The sequence below is a fragment of the Bombina bombina genome, chromosome 4 (genome assembly GCF_027579735.1).
Source record: "Bombina bombina isolate aBomBom1 chromosome 4, aBomBom1.pri, whole genome shotgun sequence".
In the NCBI taxonomy this organism is placed as follows: Eukaryota; Metazoa; Chordata; class Amphibia; order Anura; family Bombinatoridae; genus Bombina; species Bombina bombina.
In genome coordinates this window covers 801,282,006-801,295,698 of record NC_069502.1, presented here as the reverse complement: position 1 = coordinate 801,295,698, position 13,693 = coordinate 801,282,006, and the positions used below count along the sequence as shown (strand labels likewise).

Here is a 13,693-nt window from a genome sequence, read left to right as displayed (position 1 = left end):
GCTGCGACTCGGGCATTCCCGCCTGAGCTGGCCAGGGTGCCCGCAGGAGAAACATCCCCGTGAGTCCCTGACCCTGACCGGAGGGACAAAGGCCGGGCAGCCTTGGGGTTTATTGGTAGTACTTGGGGGTTGGATTACAACTGAAGCGGGCGGAGAATCAATTGCGGGGCAGAGCAAACTTGGCTGTGGGCGTCTGTGTATTGATCTGCCAGGACGGCCGTCTGGTCTGCTGTGGTGGGCTGACAGTCATGGACCCATTCTTTAATCTCGACTGGAACATGGTTATAGAAATGCTCCAGTAGGAAAATCTGTGCCACTTTGGCCCCAGTGGCGGCCTTGCAGCCGGCTAGCCAGTAAGCCGTCGACTGGGTGAATTGATGGGTCCATTCTGTGAAAGGCTGTCCGTCCTGCTTCTTTAGTGCCCGGAATTTCTGTCGGTGGGCCACCGGCGTGAGCCCATATCAGGTAAGGATACAGTCTTTCATTTTGTTATAATCCTTTTGGTCCTCCGAAGGGGTAGCGTGAACAGCTGCCAAAGCCCGCCCGCCCTGACAATTTACCGATCAGGACAGACAATCTATTGGCAAAGGCTACCCCCTGCAGTTCACATTGGGTCTCAAAGACCTGAAGATAACATTCAATATCCTCCTCTTTCTTGTAGGCTCGGAAGGCCCCATGGGGTAGCTTGGGTGATCGGGAGCCTGCACTCCGTGGGCTGATGGAGCCCCTCCTATGGACTGGTGGAGTTTCACTAACTTGAGCTGGGTAACATCCGAGATGATCTTGGTGATGACCTCCTCTGGTGGCCGGGTGTCATACAACGCCAACCGCCACTGCACTTCCCGCTGTATATCAGACGTGGACATCCCTGGGTTGGATACTGTACTTGGTGCTGTAACGGATGGCTCATTGCCCTGGTCATCATCCGACCCACCGGCCACCTGGTCCTCTCCCAGCATTTCTTTGGTGGGGTCGTTTTGCTCCTGGTACCCGCAGTCTTTCCTCGAGTCTTCATTCAAGATTACTTCTAGCTGGTGGTTTGAATGTCCCAGGAAGTTGGAAGCATCCCACCGCTGCCAGCCAATGTGACGGATACCCCGGCTACCCGGACTGGGGAGATCCGCCAAACGGGTCCTGCTTCCTCCCTGCCGACTGCAGCTATGTAGCTGGCAAATGACCACAGCCTGTAGCCACCCTTGATGCCCGACAGCACCAGTATTCAGGGTCCCACCCTGTGGCAGACTCCAGCTACCCAGACTGGGTAGCTCTGCCAGAGGGTCCTTCCTCTGCGTGTAACCGGCTGCTATGTAGCCCAGAAAAGTGATTTTAGCTGGAGCCCACCCAAATAACTAGACATACTAGCATTCAGGTGAAACAGGAACTGATTTTATTGTAAAACACACACTCCTTTTATACGCATCTTTAAAGACCCTGGACAATCCCACAATTTTCCCGCCATTCCTGCCCCTCCAGACCGACCGGCACCTCCATAGAAGCCACAGTTCCACAGAATACCAGTAACTAGGGGTGGCGGTTTCAGACTGATCCCGGTGGAGTGGCACTTCCAGTGTGTCATTTTAAAGCTCTCCGTCCCCAGATGCCACAGTCCAAAAATCAGCATGATTCATTACTGGGGACCGGAGTTACAGTCCGTTGAAGTTATGGGGTTAGGGATGTCCAAAACCCATGGTTGCCAAAGGAGCTCCCCTCCGATAATTCCCCCAGCGCTTGTCCTCCCTAGGGGCTACCAATCCCCAAAAGAGCCGAGCTCTGGGGCAAAGGGCTGCTGGAGCGAATAGGGGTAAATTTAGCGGGTGTCCTGCTGTCCTGTGGCTGACAGGGAGTTACAGGAGCCTGGCCAGCCTGAGAGGGGTTAGGCGAGTGTCAGTTGGGAGGCGGCCGACTGGGAGTTCCAGGAGCACGGCCAGCCTAGGAGGGTTTTCTCAGTCATAGACCAGCTCTTCTCAACAAGTTTAGAACACAAAAACAAGCAAACAAAAAGCTTTCAGAGATTGTGGTTGCTCTGAGGAGCCCAAAAGCACTGAGAAACAACAGGGGTGAGGTTGTAGGGGGTAGGGGTTTAACCCTTGCAGCCCCGTATCCGTGACAACGTCTGTATAAATATTTACCTAAAAGAGCAGAACAAACCTCAGATTTTTTTATTTCAGCCACTTTTGGGCCTCACCGCAACTCAAACAAAATGCTTGGAGGAAACTTATATAATTGGCCGCTTATGGACCTTACTAAATACAGAACTATACATTATAACTATCATAACAACTGCTTGTTCTTTCCATAGATTCCTGAAGCCACTTATGGACTTAAAGGGACAGGAAACATGAACATTTTCTTTCATGATTTGGATAGAACAATTTTAAATAAGTTTTGAATTTACTATTTATTATCAAATTGTCTTCATTCTCTTGTTATCCTTTGCTGAAGGAACAGCTTTGTACTACTGGCAGCTAGATGAACACATCTAGTTAGCCGATCACAAAAGACAAATTTATGTAGGCACTAATCAGCAGCAGCTCCCACTAGTGTAGGATATGTGTGTATTCTTTTTCAACAAGGGATGCCAAGAGAACAAAGCACATTTGATAATATAAGAGAAATTTAAGCGCCTTAAAATTAAATGCTCTATCAGAATCATGCAAGATTAATTTTCACTTTCCTGTCCCTTTAACTAATATTATATACGAATATAGCAGAAGGAACCTGCAATGAGAAACATAAAGGTATATTACAGCTATCATAATAAATAGTTGTTCCTTCAACAAGCTCTTCAACAAGTTACTTATGGACTCCATTATTAATATAAAGAAATGTAGAAGAAGGGACCTGCAATCACATCCACATTTTTGTAGAAGTAGAGCACAATTATAACAGAAGTCTCATAGGAGGGATAAGCTTAGTCTCTTTAGCTAGCTATGATATACAATATGATATACATTTATTTAAGAAACACATATATACAACATAAAGAAATGCAATTCCACTTATTTAGCCAACAATTAGGATATCTGTAAGCCTGAAAGGTGCACCTCTTCATATCAAGGTTAAAAGGCACTATAATCAAATGACCTGGAGTAGGCATAGAAACTGCACTGCAAATAAAAATAAATACTAGCGTCATATTGATGGTTTAGAGCGGGGCACTGTCTTCTGGAGGACTAAAAGGAAGGCAATAGTAGGAGCCAAAAAGCTCTTGGTACCGTTCTAATGCTTAGGGCTCGATTTACCAAAGCCCTACGGCTGCAAGTTATCACAAGAACTTGCTTGCCGTAATTTATCAAGCAGCGGTCACCAGACCGCCGCTTCCTTAACCTCTTCGCCACCACTAAGGTGGCAAAATTAAATCCTCCGCGGTCGAGTCCGACCGAGGAGATTGACAGCTCCTGCCCGCGCGTGATTGGCTGTGCACGGGCAGGATTGCACGCAAGCGCAAAAATGCGCTCGTGTGCAATGTTGATTACCTGCGGGTAATTTCGTCCCGCGTATACGTGCCCCTGTACGCCTCAGCTTTGCTAAATCTAGCCCTAAGTATGGCTATTTACAACTTCCCCAATGACAAAATGACTCTCAATATATCCATCACATCTGACTCAGAAGTCACCCTTTAAAACTGCTCATAGTGTTTCTCGGACTATAAAAAAAACAAATGTTAAGGATTAAAAAATTCTTATAAATAGCAGCCTAAAGATAAGCCATGCTGTGAGCATTTGTAAAGGTAAAAGGCTATTGAGACCTGTAGTCTTTATTGTAATGGGCATAAGGCAATGACTCATATATCCAACTAAGCCCCACCGTTTAACTGAGGAAATTGTATAACCTAGGATGCACATTTCCTCAACACCTCAAGTTGGTCATTCTTGAAAATAAGAAATCCTAGAATTATTAGTAAAACAGATTACTTACAAAAATGTTATAAATATATAAGCGTAGAACAATAAGCTTCAGCAAACTCAGGTTAAGTAGTGTACGCTGCTATGTGTTGGAATTCAGGGAGGGCAACCTGTCATTATTGTATGGGTCCCCCATAAAGACCCCATCTGGACCGCAAAAGCGCAGAAATAAGTATACATATAGTTCTGATAACATTATAAATGTCTGTAAATGCTATTATTTAAATCTGTGGTTATTAACGTGTGAGGCGGGCCTCTTCAGGGGGCATTAGAACAGATAAGGGGAGGCGTGGGTAGCGGTGAAACTTCACACTATCGGATTGAAACCACAAGCAGAAGCACTGAGGTTGGAATCGCTCAGATTGCATTGCATCATTTGTCTTGATCAGTAACTTGAGTTTAACACAGGAGTAAAAGTGCAAATTTAAGCGTGAGTGAAGCACTCATTTGGTTGAGCAGAAACCGCTCTTGAGAGCTGTGTGTAAACCTTGGATCAGGTGTAAATTCCCCACATTAAAGTGATGGTAAACTATCACTAATCTTATATGCATGTATTCTAATTATTTTTCGGATGCTAATCGCAATATTTTTTTTATTTTTCTTCAAATAATACATTTCATTACCTGTCCATCAACAGCTTCCCTCCTCCCACTTAGAAACCCCATTATTCCTTTCCATGACGTACAGTACATGGTGAATTGATCTATTGGCACGTCTCAAAATTGGGCTGTACTAAGCGGAGTTACTGACATCACTCAATGCGCTACTTGTTACAAAGCGCAGGCTCTAATTTTGTCACTGGCTTTCTTTCAAGTAAACACTGAATTGTAACAGTATCTACAATTCAGAGTTTGCAATTGCGTCACTATGTTATGCCCACTACAATTAGCACGCATGAGCGAAAATTTCACATGAACGAGATGGCTGACTTCGTGGGGTTTGCAGGAATAGAGAGCGGTAATACGGATGCGTGATTTTCCGGTCCGTTTACTCACAGAAAACAGCCAGGCAGCTGACTCAGTTTAGGATTGGTGGATGATGATTAAAAAAAAAAAAAAAAAAAAAACAACAAAAACAACAACAACAAAAACCAAAAAGAGGACAAAAGAGCAGGGCCGGTTTTGCAGCGCACATGACCACTAAGAAAATATGTAACAAAAATAAGGGTTTGGAAATACTACTTAAATTTTTTTTTTATACTTTTACTTAATTTTTGCTAAACTTTATAATGGCAGCATCGATAAATACATTGTTTACCCTCACTTTAAATCAACAAAAATAAATATTACAATTTACAAGAGAAAAAAATTAAGTAAAAATGTTTTGATGGGGGGGGAGTTGCTGTCTCAAAAATTTTATAAGAGGGGAGGCCCATAGCATAAGACCTTGAAAACCCCTGATTTAAAGCAATGGATAGTCTCCAAACATTAATGAGGGGTTAACTCATTTAACAGCTCTAAGAGTCACTAAAAAGCTGCAAAGCTAAAAAAATATATAGAGCAATTAAAGGCTTAAAGAATGAAACGTTTAGCCATTATAAAAAAATACCTGGGTTTCAAGGAGCCTGCCGTGTTAACAAAGGAAAGCAATCTCGTGGGAGAAATACAGACTTACCATATGCAAGACCTCCAGGATCTCAGGCCCATTATATTTCCTCCAGTCAAGTGCAATAAAGGGTATCATAAAAATTTCACAGATGACACTGTTACACAGGACTGCCAGAACAGTTTAGGTTGTGTTGGTCCCACCCTCCATAGTTGCAATATCAAAAGTGTACCAAATCATTACACTCCCAAGTAACATCCCCCTGTCTGTAGATAGCAAACTAACAGGTGACCCTTCTTCCACCTCTAAGCCATTCTCAGCAAAGTTTACAAACTTTTCTGTAGTACGGGGGGGGGGGCAAAGAAGGAATCTTGGGGGGTTGCTTAGGTGTACTTTGTTCTACATTCCCGGTTTTAGGAACCCGTGACATGTTATCCAGAGGTCTTAGTGCAGGAAATCTGAAGTTGTTTTCTATGCTGTATAGCGGATTGGTGTCTTCCCCAGCCACCTCAGAAGTAGGGGCTAAATCGCTTTCTCCCGCCCCAACAACATAAAACTAGGCGATCAATACTCTTGCAGACCCTCCTCTCAAAACCATCAAAGATTAACTAAATAGCTCTGGAAAATTTCTGGAAACCTTTCAGGGAGTGCTCAAGTTTAAAATATAACTCTGCAGCTAAATATGTGATGCAATTTTACTTATGCTATTATGAGTCTCACTGCTCGATAACCCAGTCTCCTGGGAGGTAATGTGTGGCAGCATAGACTCTGGTCACCATTGATCGAAACAAATAGGCAACGTTGCAGAAGTAATGGACTCTCTTTGGAACCATAAAGTTTCACTAAAGAACATAGGTCAGGTATGAAGACTTGTTTCATGCTTTCAGACTTGCTGGAATAAAACTTCACATGGATATGCTAACTAAACCAAGTAGGTAAAATGGAGCAGGAGCTCCTTCAAACTGTGTCCTGATGCTTTAGTGGCTGGCACTACCCTCCCAATTAAATTTTATTAGATATCATATGGTGCACAATTTTCCATAGACCCCCCAGATAAAATGGATATGTAACAAATGGTTTCTTGATCAGGCTTATTTATGTCACCAGAAGAGTATAGCAGTATTTTGTGATCATGTGTAATGAGTTTCTTTAAGATTACAACAACACCCACAATATCAAAGGAATGGTGAGCTGTGTCAAGGCAATAAGGTCTCTGGTTCACCTGAATGTTGTACAGGTTAGGAGATGTTTTTCGGCCCATAAAAATATAAATGGGTTCTTCAGCTTGATGGACACAAATAGAGCTAATTATTCCACTGAACTAAATATACCTGTTTGGTTTGATCATGTGGTTGCTAAAGGAGGGTGTCTTAATTATCCTTATTACAGTGGTTATTACATCCATGGATCCACACAAATGAAAAAATGAAAGTATATTACAAAGTAGTCCTAATAAACACAATGAAATATTTTATATTTTAATGTGTTTCATGTCGTGTTCACCCCTTAGCTGCGGAACCATTTTACACCCCTGTGCTGAGATGTTTTGAGCTTTTAAAATCTGCTTACATTTAATTAAGCCCTACTAGAAGTAATTTTCCAATGAGAAACACACCCAAACTATACTATTATTTTATATGAGGACTCTGCATCAAAAGGTAAAAAAAAAGCATATTTTTGTTTTTATAACCATTTTAATAAACAAGGTCATAAACAATACAGTGTAAAAATAGTATTTTTTCTCAACTCTAGTCAAAACTGTTCTGGATCATAGCATAAATAAAGAATATATTTACAATATATAATTTTGCAATTAAACATCAAAAATGAAAAAAAAAAATGTAGTGTTATCATTGTATGCAACAAGGGGGGCACTCCTATTCCAGACAAGGGCTTATCCTAAACAACTGGTCAATTTAAATTCCGAACTCTGTCACCTCAGTGATAAACTGACTAGAATGCCTTCAACAGTACCTAAATTGCAAAGACGGCTTCATCAACAGGGCATTTTATTTGTGCCATGTGATCACTTGGCTATTAAAACCAATTTAGGGACTCATGATGCCCCCAGGTATGACAAATACAGTAAGCCACCTAGTAAATTCTTGCAGTGCAGAAGGAGCCTCAAACTACTTCAAAAGCGCCCCCCAAGGATAACATGTAGTCATTATCATTAATAGTTATTGTGTGGGTGATAACTACATGCCACTCTTCTCTTAAAGGGAAACTCAAGTAAAAAAAAACTGCATGCTCTTTCTGAATCATAAAAGTTTTAAAGACACTTTACAATGTACTTCCATTATCAAATTATCTTCACACTTTCTGGGGAACAAGATCCTACTGAGCATGTGCACAAGCTCACAGGGTTTACGCATACTAGTCTGTGATTGGCTTATGTCTGTCACATGATACATGGTGCCGGAAAATGGGAGAAAAATTAATTTGTCCGAAGAAAATCAACTGCTTATTTGAAATTCAGAGTAGGTGTTAAATAATTGTCTTTTTATTATGCACTTGTTTATTATGCAATTCTTCTGCAATGAAAGGTCCTTTAAGTGGTTATGTTCTTATTTCCTTTAATATGACTTTTCTGATGCTTAGTAAGATTTGACTTTAGAGTAAAATATTTCCCACACTCAGAACATGAAAATGCTCTCTCTCCTTTATGAATTTTCTGATGATCAATGAGATTTGATTTTAAAGTAAAATATTTCCCACACTCAGAACATGAAAATGCTCTCTCTCCTATATGAATTTTCTGATGATGAATAAGATGTGGTTTCCGAGTAAAACATTTCCCACAGTCAGAACATGAAAATCCTCTCTCCTGTATGAATTTTCTGATGACGAATAAGATGTGGTTTCCGAGTAAAACATTTCCCACAGTCAGAACATGAAAATCCTCTCTCCTGTATGAATTTTCTGATGACGAATAAGATGTGGTTTCCGAGTAAAACATTTCCCACAGTCAGAACATGAAAATGCTCTCTCTCCTTTATGAATTTTCTGATGATCAATGAGATTTGATTTTAAAGTAAAATATTTCCCACACTCAGAACATGAAAATGCTCTCTCTCCTATATGAATTTTCTGATGATGAATAAGATGTGGTTTCCGAGTAAAACATTTCCCACAGTCAGAACATGAAAATCCTCTCTCCTGTATGAATTTTCTGATGACGAATAAGATGTGGTTTCCGAGTAAAACATTTCCCACAGTCAGAACATGAAAATGCTCTCTCTCCTTTATGAATTTTCTGATGATCAATGAGATATGATTTTAAAGGAAAACATTTCCCACAGTCAGAACATGAAAATCCTCTCTCTCCTGTATGAATTTTCTGATGCGTAATAAGATTTGATTTCTGAGTAAAACATTTCCCACACTCAGAACATGAAAATGCTCTCTCTCCTGTATGAATTTTCTGATGACAAATAAGATGTGGTTTCCGAGTAAAACATTTCCCACAGTCAGAACATGAAAATGCTCTCTCTCCTGTATGAATTTTCTGATGATCAGTAAGATGTGGTTTCCGAGTAAAACATTTCCCACAGTCAGAACATGAAAATTCTCTCTCACCTGTATGAATTTTCTGATGACGAATAAGATGTGGTTTCCAAGTAAAACATTTCCCACAGTCAGAACATGAAAATGCTCTCTCTCCTGTATGACTTTTCTGATGATCAATAAGATACGGTTTCCGAGTAAAACATTTCCCACAGTCAGAACATGAAAATCCTCTCTCTCCTGTATGAATTTTCTGATGCGTAATAAGATTTGATTTCTGAGTAAAACATTTCCCACAGTCAGAACATGAAAATTCTTTCTCTCCTGTATGAATTTTCTGATGGACAATAAGATATGACTTCCGAGTAAAACATTTCCCACATACAGAACATGACTTTTTTTTTTCTCCTGTATGAATTTTCTGATGAACAACAAGATTCCCTTTACGGTTAAAACATGTCCCACATATAGAACAGGAAGATGGATTTTCTCCTTTATGGACTTTCAGATGTCTATAAAGATGTGATTTCTTGAGAAAATATTTCCCACATTCAGAACATAAATTTCCCACTTGGCTTCTTTGATGAAGATTTAAAGAAGCATCTGCACTCTGATCATGACTAGGATTATTGTGGTTTGTGAATTCACCTGTCAATAAGAAAGACAACGGAAGTAATGTTATTTATTTATTAATAAATAAATATTTAATCATGAGAAATTTTAACTGTTCTAAGTTAGTGTATACTACAAAGGTAGGGGGCGTTCCGTAACCCCTACACCTTTACCCAGCTCCATGCTAAGGCTTAACAACAGTTTACTGGACATCAGTGACTATTTTTAAAGGACTCACAAATATACCATATACACCAATCACTGAACTAAATTAAAATTAATGTTGTAATTTTGTTCCTATTATTTTTCTTAAATGTATTATTTAGAGCCTTTTAAAATTGTGATCTCAGAAAATTTCAGTAATACAATTATTTTAGTCCCAAAACAAATCTTTATAACTACTTCTTGTGTGCTTGTAGTTAAAACAAGGATAACTCTAAAACAACAAAAGAAAAGTAAAACGGCCCCATCATAAACATATAAGTATCACATCTACCGAAAAAATATTATCACCAACAAAGCTTACATTAACATAAGCGCATATTGGCATCAATATCTCCTGAGGGAAATGAACAGACGCCAGATATGATGGTATATATTTACTTACATATCAGTGAAACATTGAGGTTTGCCTAGGAAGGGGAACTCCTATGAGGTATGTGGTTGCACTATAGGCATTCACTGGTGTTTCAAACATTTGGTAGAGGAACTCTGGCACCAGTTGTTTAACTGTTTAGGACTTTTTGGAATGTTTTTTAAAAGGATTACAGGTTGTTTGAAAATAACAACATGTACTATTCTTTGTTTAGGGTATCATATGACACATATTAATTAGGTAGATCGTTGATTTGTCACACCTGTCTATCAGGTGCAGGGAGGAGCATATGGGCTCTGTATCAGGTTTTAAATCTAGAGCTTCCTTATTGTTAACAGATGCCTGAGTAAGCAGCTAGACAAGCTGAGAAACGCGTTGCAATCTGTTACCACTATTGTTGTTTTTTTAACTTTATTGGGTGCACACTATACCCATTGTTTTTATAAGATTTTAATAAATATTTGTTGTATCTATTGGAAGCCTGAGCATCTATTGCTTCTCCCACCACCTGGAGTTCCTGTGTATTCCTGTTTATCCGATGGTCGGATCAGTGTTGCTGGACCACTGTGAGTCCCCAGCCTGCATCATTTAGCACACAGCCAAACCCTTGTGAGTATTATTTTAATACAATAATTGTCAGTTGTCAGCACCACTGCAATATTGCACTAGGAGGCGCCCTCTTTGTGATTTTTCTCACAGATTTTTGGATTTCTTTGTTGCCTATGAGAGGCACTGCCCGCACTCTGCATACCTGCACTTTAATCATAGTGAATAATCTTTTTGGACGTCATCTTACATCCGATCCTATTAACATTAAAGGACTCAGTTAAGGCACTAATATAAATTATATATACATCTGTATACATACTATTGTTATATATGTTATAATAATAACGTTTCTGTGCCATAATATATCTTAGCGCCCCCTGGAGCTGGATATGTAGGTATTACAGCAGTAGTTTTTAAATTAAAACTTATCTGTCAAATTAAAAAAACTAAGTTTAAACTAACAATTAAAGTAAAATAACTATTAAATTAATATTAAACTAACTACCAATTAAAAAAAAAACTAAACTACCATTAAAAAAATCCTAACACTACTCTAAAAATTACAAAGTATCTAATTACAAAAAAATACTACTAAGTTACAAAAAATAACAAACACTAAATTACGGCATATAAACAAAATTATCCAAAATAAAAAAAGGATTACACCTAATCTAATAGCCCTATCAAAATAAAAAAGCCCACCCAAAATAAAAAAAAACCCTAGCCTACAATAAACTACCAATGACCCTTAAAAGGGCCTTTTGTGGGGCATTGCCCCAAAGATATTAGCTCTTTTACCTGTAAAAAAAAAAATACAAAGACCCCCAACAGTAAAACCCACCACCCAACAATCCCCCCAAAATAAAAAACCTAAATATAAAAAAGCTAAGCTATCCATTGCCCTGAAAAGGGCATTTGTATGGACATTGAGCTCTTTTACTGCCCAAACCCTAAAACTAAAAAAAAAAAAATCCAAAAAAAACTTAAAAAGCCTAACATTAACCCCTGACGATCCACTTACAGTTTTTGAAGTCCCGCTTGAACAATCTTCATCCCAGCGGCGAAGTCCTCATCCAGGTGGCGAGAAGTCTTCATCCAGGCCCTTCAATCTTCACCCCGGCGGCAAAGTCCTCATCCAAGCGGAGAGAAGTCTTCATCCAGGCGGCCTATTCAATCTTCATCCAGGCGGCCTCTTCAATCTTCATCCAGACGGCATCTTCTATCTTGATCCCGGTGTCGCAGAGCGGGTCCATCCTAAAGACATCCGAGGTGGAGCATCCTCTTCATATGGTCACCGCCATACACTGAATCTTTAATGCAAGGTATACAATTCAAGATGGCGTCCCTTGCATTCCTATTGGCTGAAAATTTTGAATCAGCCAACAGGAATTACAGCTGCTAAAAAGAAAATGTAATTGTATCAAAAACTTATGCTTACCTGATAAATTTATTTCTTTTTTGACACGATGAGTCCACGGATCATCTTAATTACTAATGGAATATTCACCTCCTGGTCAGCAGGGGCGGCAAAGAGCACCACAGCAGAGCTGTTAAATAGCTCCTCCCTTCCCTCCCACTCCAGTCATTCGACCAAAGTTAAGGAAAGAAAGGAAAAGCCTAGGTGCAGAGGTGTCTGACGTTTATAAAAATCAAAAAACCTGTCTTACAAGAACAGGGCGGGCCATGGACTCATTGTGTCAAAAAAAGAAATAAATTTATCAGGTAAGCATGAATTTTCTTTTCTTTTTTAAGACACGATGAGTCCACGGATCATCTTAATTACTAATAGGATCCAATACCAAAGCTAGAGTACACAGATGATACGGAAGGGACATGACAGGGAACCTAAACGGAAGGCTTGAAGAACCTTTCTCCCAAAAGCGGCCTCAGCCGAGGCAAAAGTGTCAAATTTATAGAATTTTGAAAAAGTGTGCAGCCTTGCAAATCTCTTCCACAGAAGCTTTATTTTTGAATGCCCATGAGGAAGCAACAGCCCTTGTGGAATGAGCCATAACTCTCTCAAGAGGCTGCTGTCTCATAAGCAAAACGTATGATACTCTTCAGCCAAAGAGAAAGAGAAGTTGCTGTAGCTTTCTGTCCCTTATATTTTCCTGAAAAAATGACAAACAAAGAAGACGACTGACGAAAGTCCTTAGTCGCCTGCAAGTAAAACTTTAAAGCACGGCCCACGTCCAAATTGTGTAGAAGACGTTCCTTCTGAGAAGAAGGATTAGGACACAATGAAGGAACAACAATCTCCTGATTAATGTTCCTGTTAGAAACAACCTTAGGAAGAAATCCTAACTTAGTACGTAAAACTACCTTATCTGAATGGAAAATAAGGTAAGGAGACTTGTACTGTAAGGCAGAGAGCTCTGATACTCTACGAGCATAGGAAATAGCAACAAGAAATACAACCTTCCAAGATAACAACTTAATATCTAAGGAATGCTTTGTGGGTAACCCCCTCAACAATCTACAACCACTCCTAGATATTATTAACAATTTTGGGACCTTTTCGGGCTATAAGATCAATATCGATAAGTCCGAAGTTACCTGTTTGCAGAACGCCCACAAAACTACATTGACAGACACAGGTCTCAAGGTTTACGGAGGGCCTTTTCAAATATCTAGGGATATGGATACATGTCAACCCTTCTAAGTTGTACCACCTCAATTTTAGTGACATTATTGCTAACATCAAACAAATGCTCCTGAGTTGGGCGAGGCTTCCCCTCTCCCTCTCTGGCAGGGTTCACCTTTTTAAAATGGTTGCTCTGCCTAAGCAACTCTACCCTCTAAAGATGTTACCCCTCCTCCTCACTCGACAAGACACTGACTCACTCCAGGCCTCTCTTGGACAGTTCATATGGCAGGGTAAAAAACATAGGATAAGCAGATCGTATTTGTCAATGTCATTGTGTAGGGGTGGGCTTCGCCTCCCAAATATAATGTCAGAGTATATGAATATCATGATGAA

At 39.9% G+C, this 13,693-nt stretch overlaps 1 protein-coding gene across 1 annotated transcript in view; it reads right to left on the bottom strand.

Moving 5' to 3' along the window:
• Nucleotides 1–7,124: 7,124 nt before the first annotated feature.
• Nucleotides 7,125–13,693, bottom strand: part of LOC128657035 (zinc finger protein OZF-like) — a 53,990-nt gene continuing 47,421 nt past the window's right edge. The window contains exon 9 of the mRNA XM_053711261.1: nt 7,125–9,605. Within this exon, the coding sequence (XP_053567236.1) occupies nt 8,587–9,605 (1,019 nt within the window). The 3' untranslated portion in view covers nt 7,125–8,586. The remainder of the gene's footprint in view (nt 9,606–13,693) is intronic.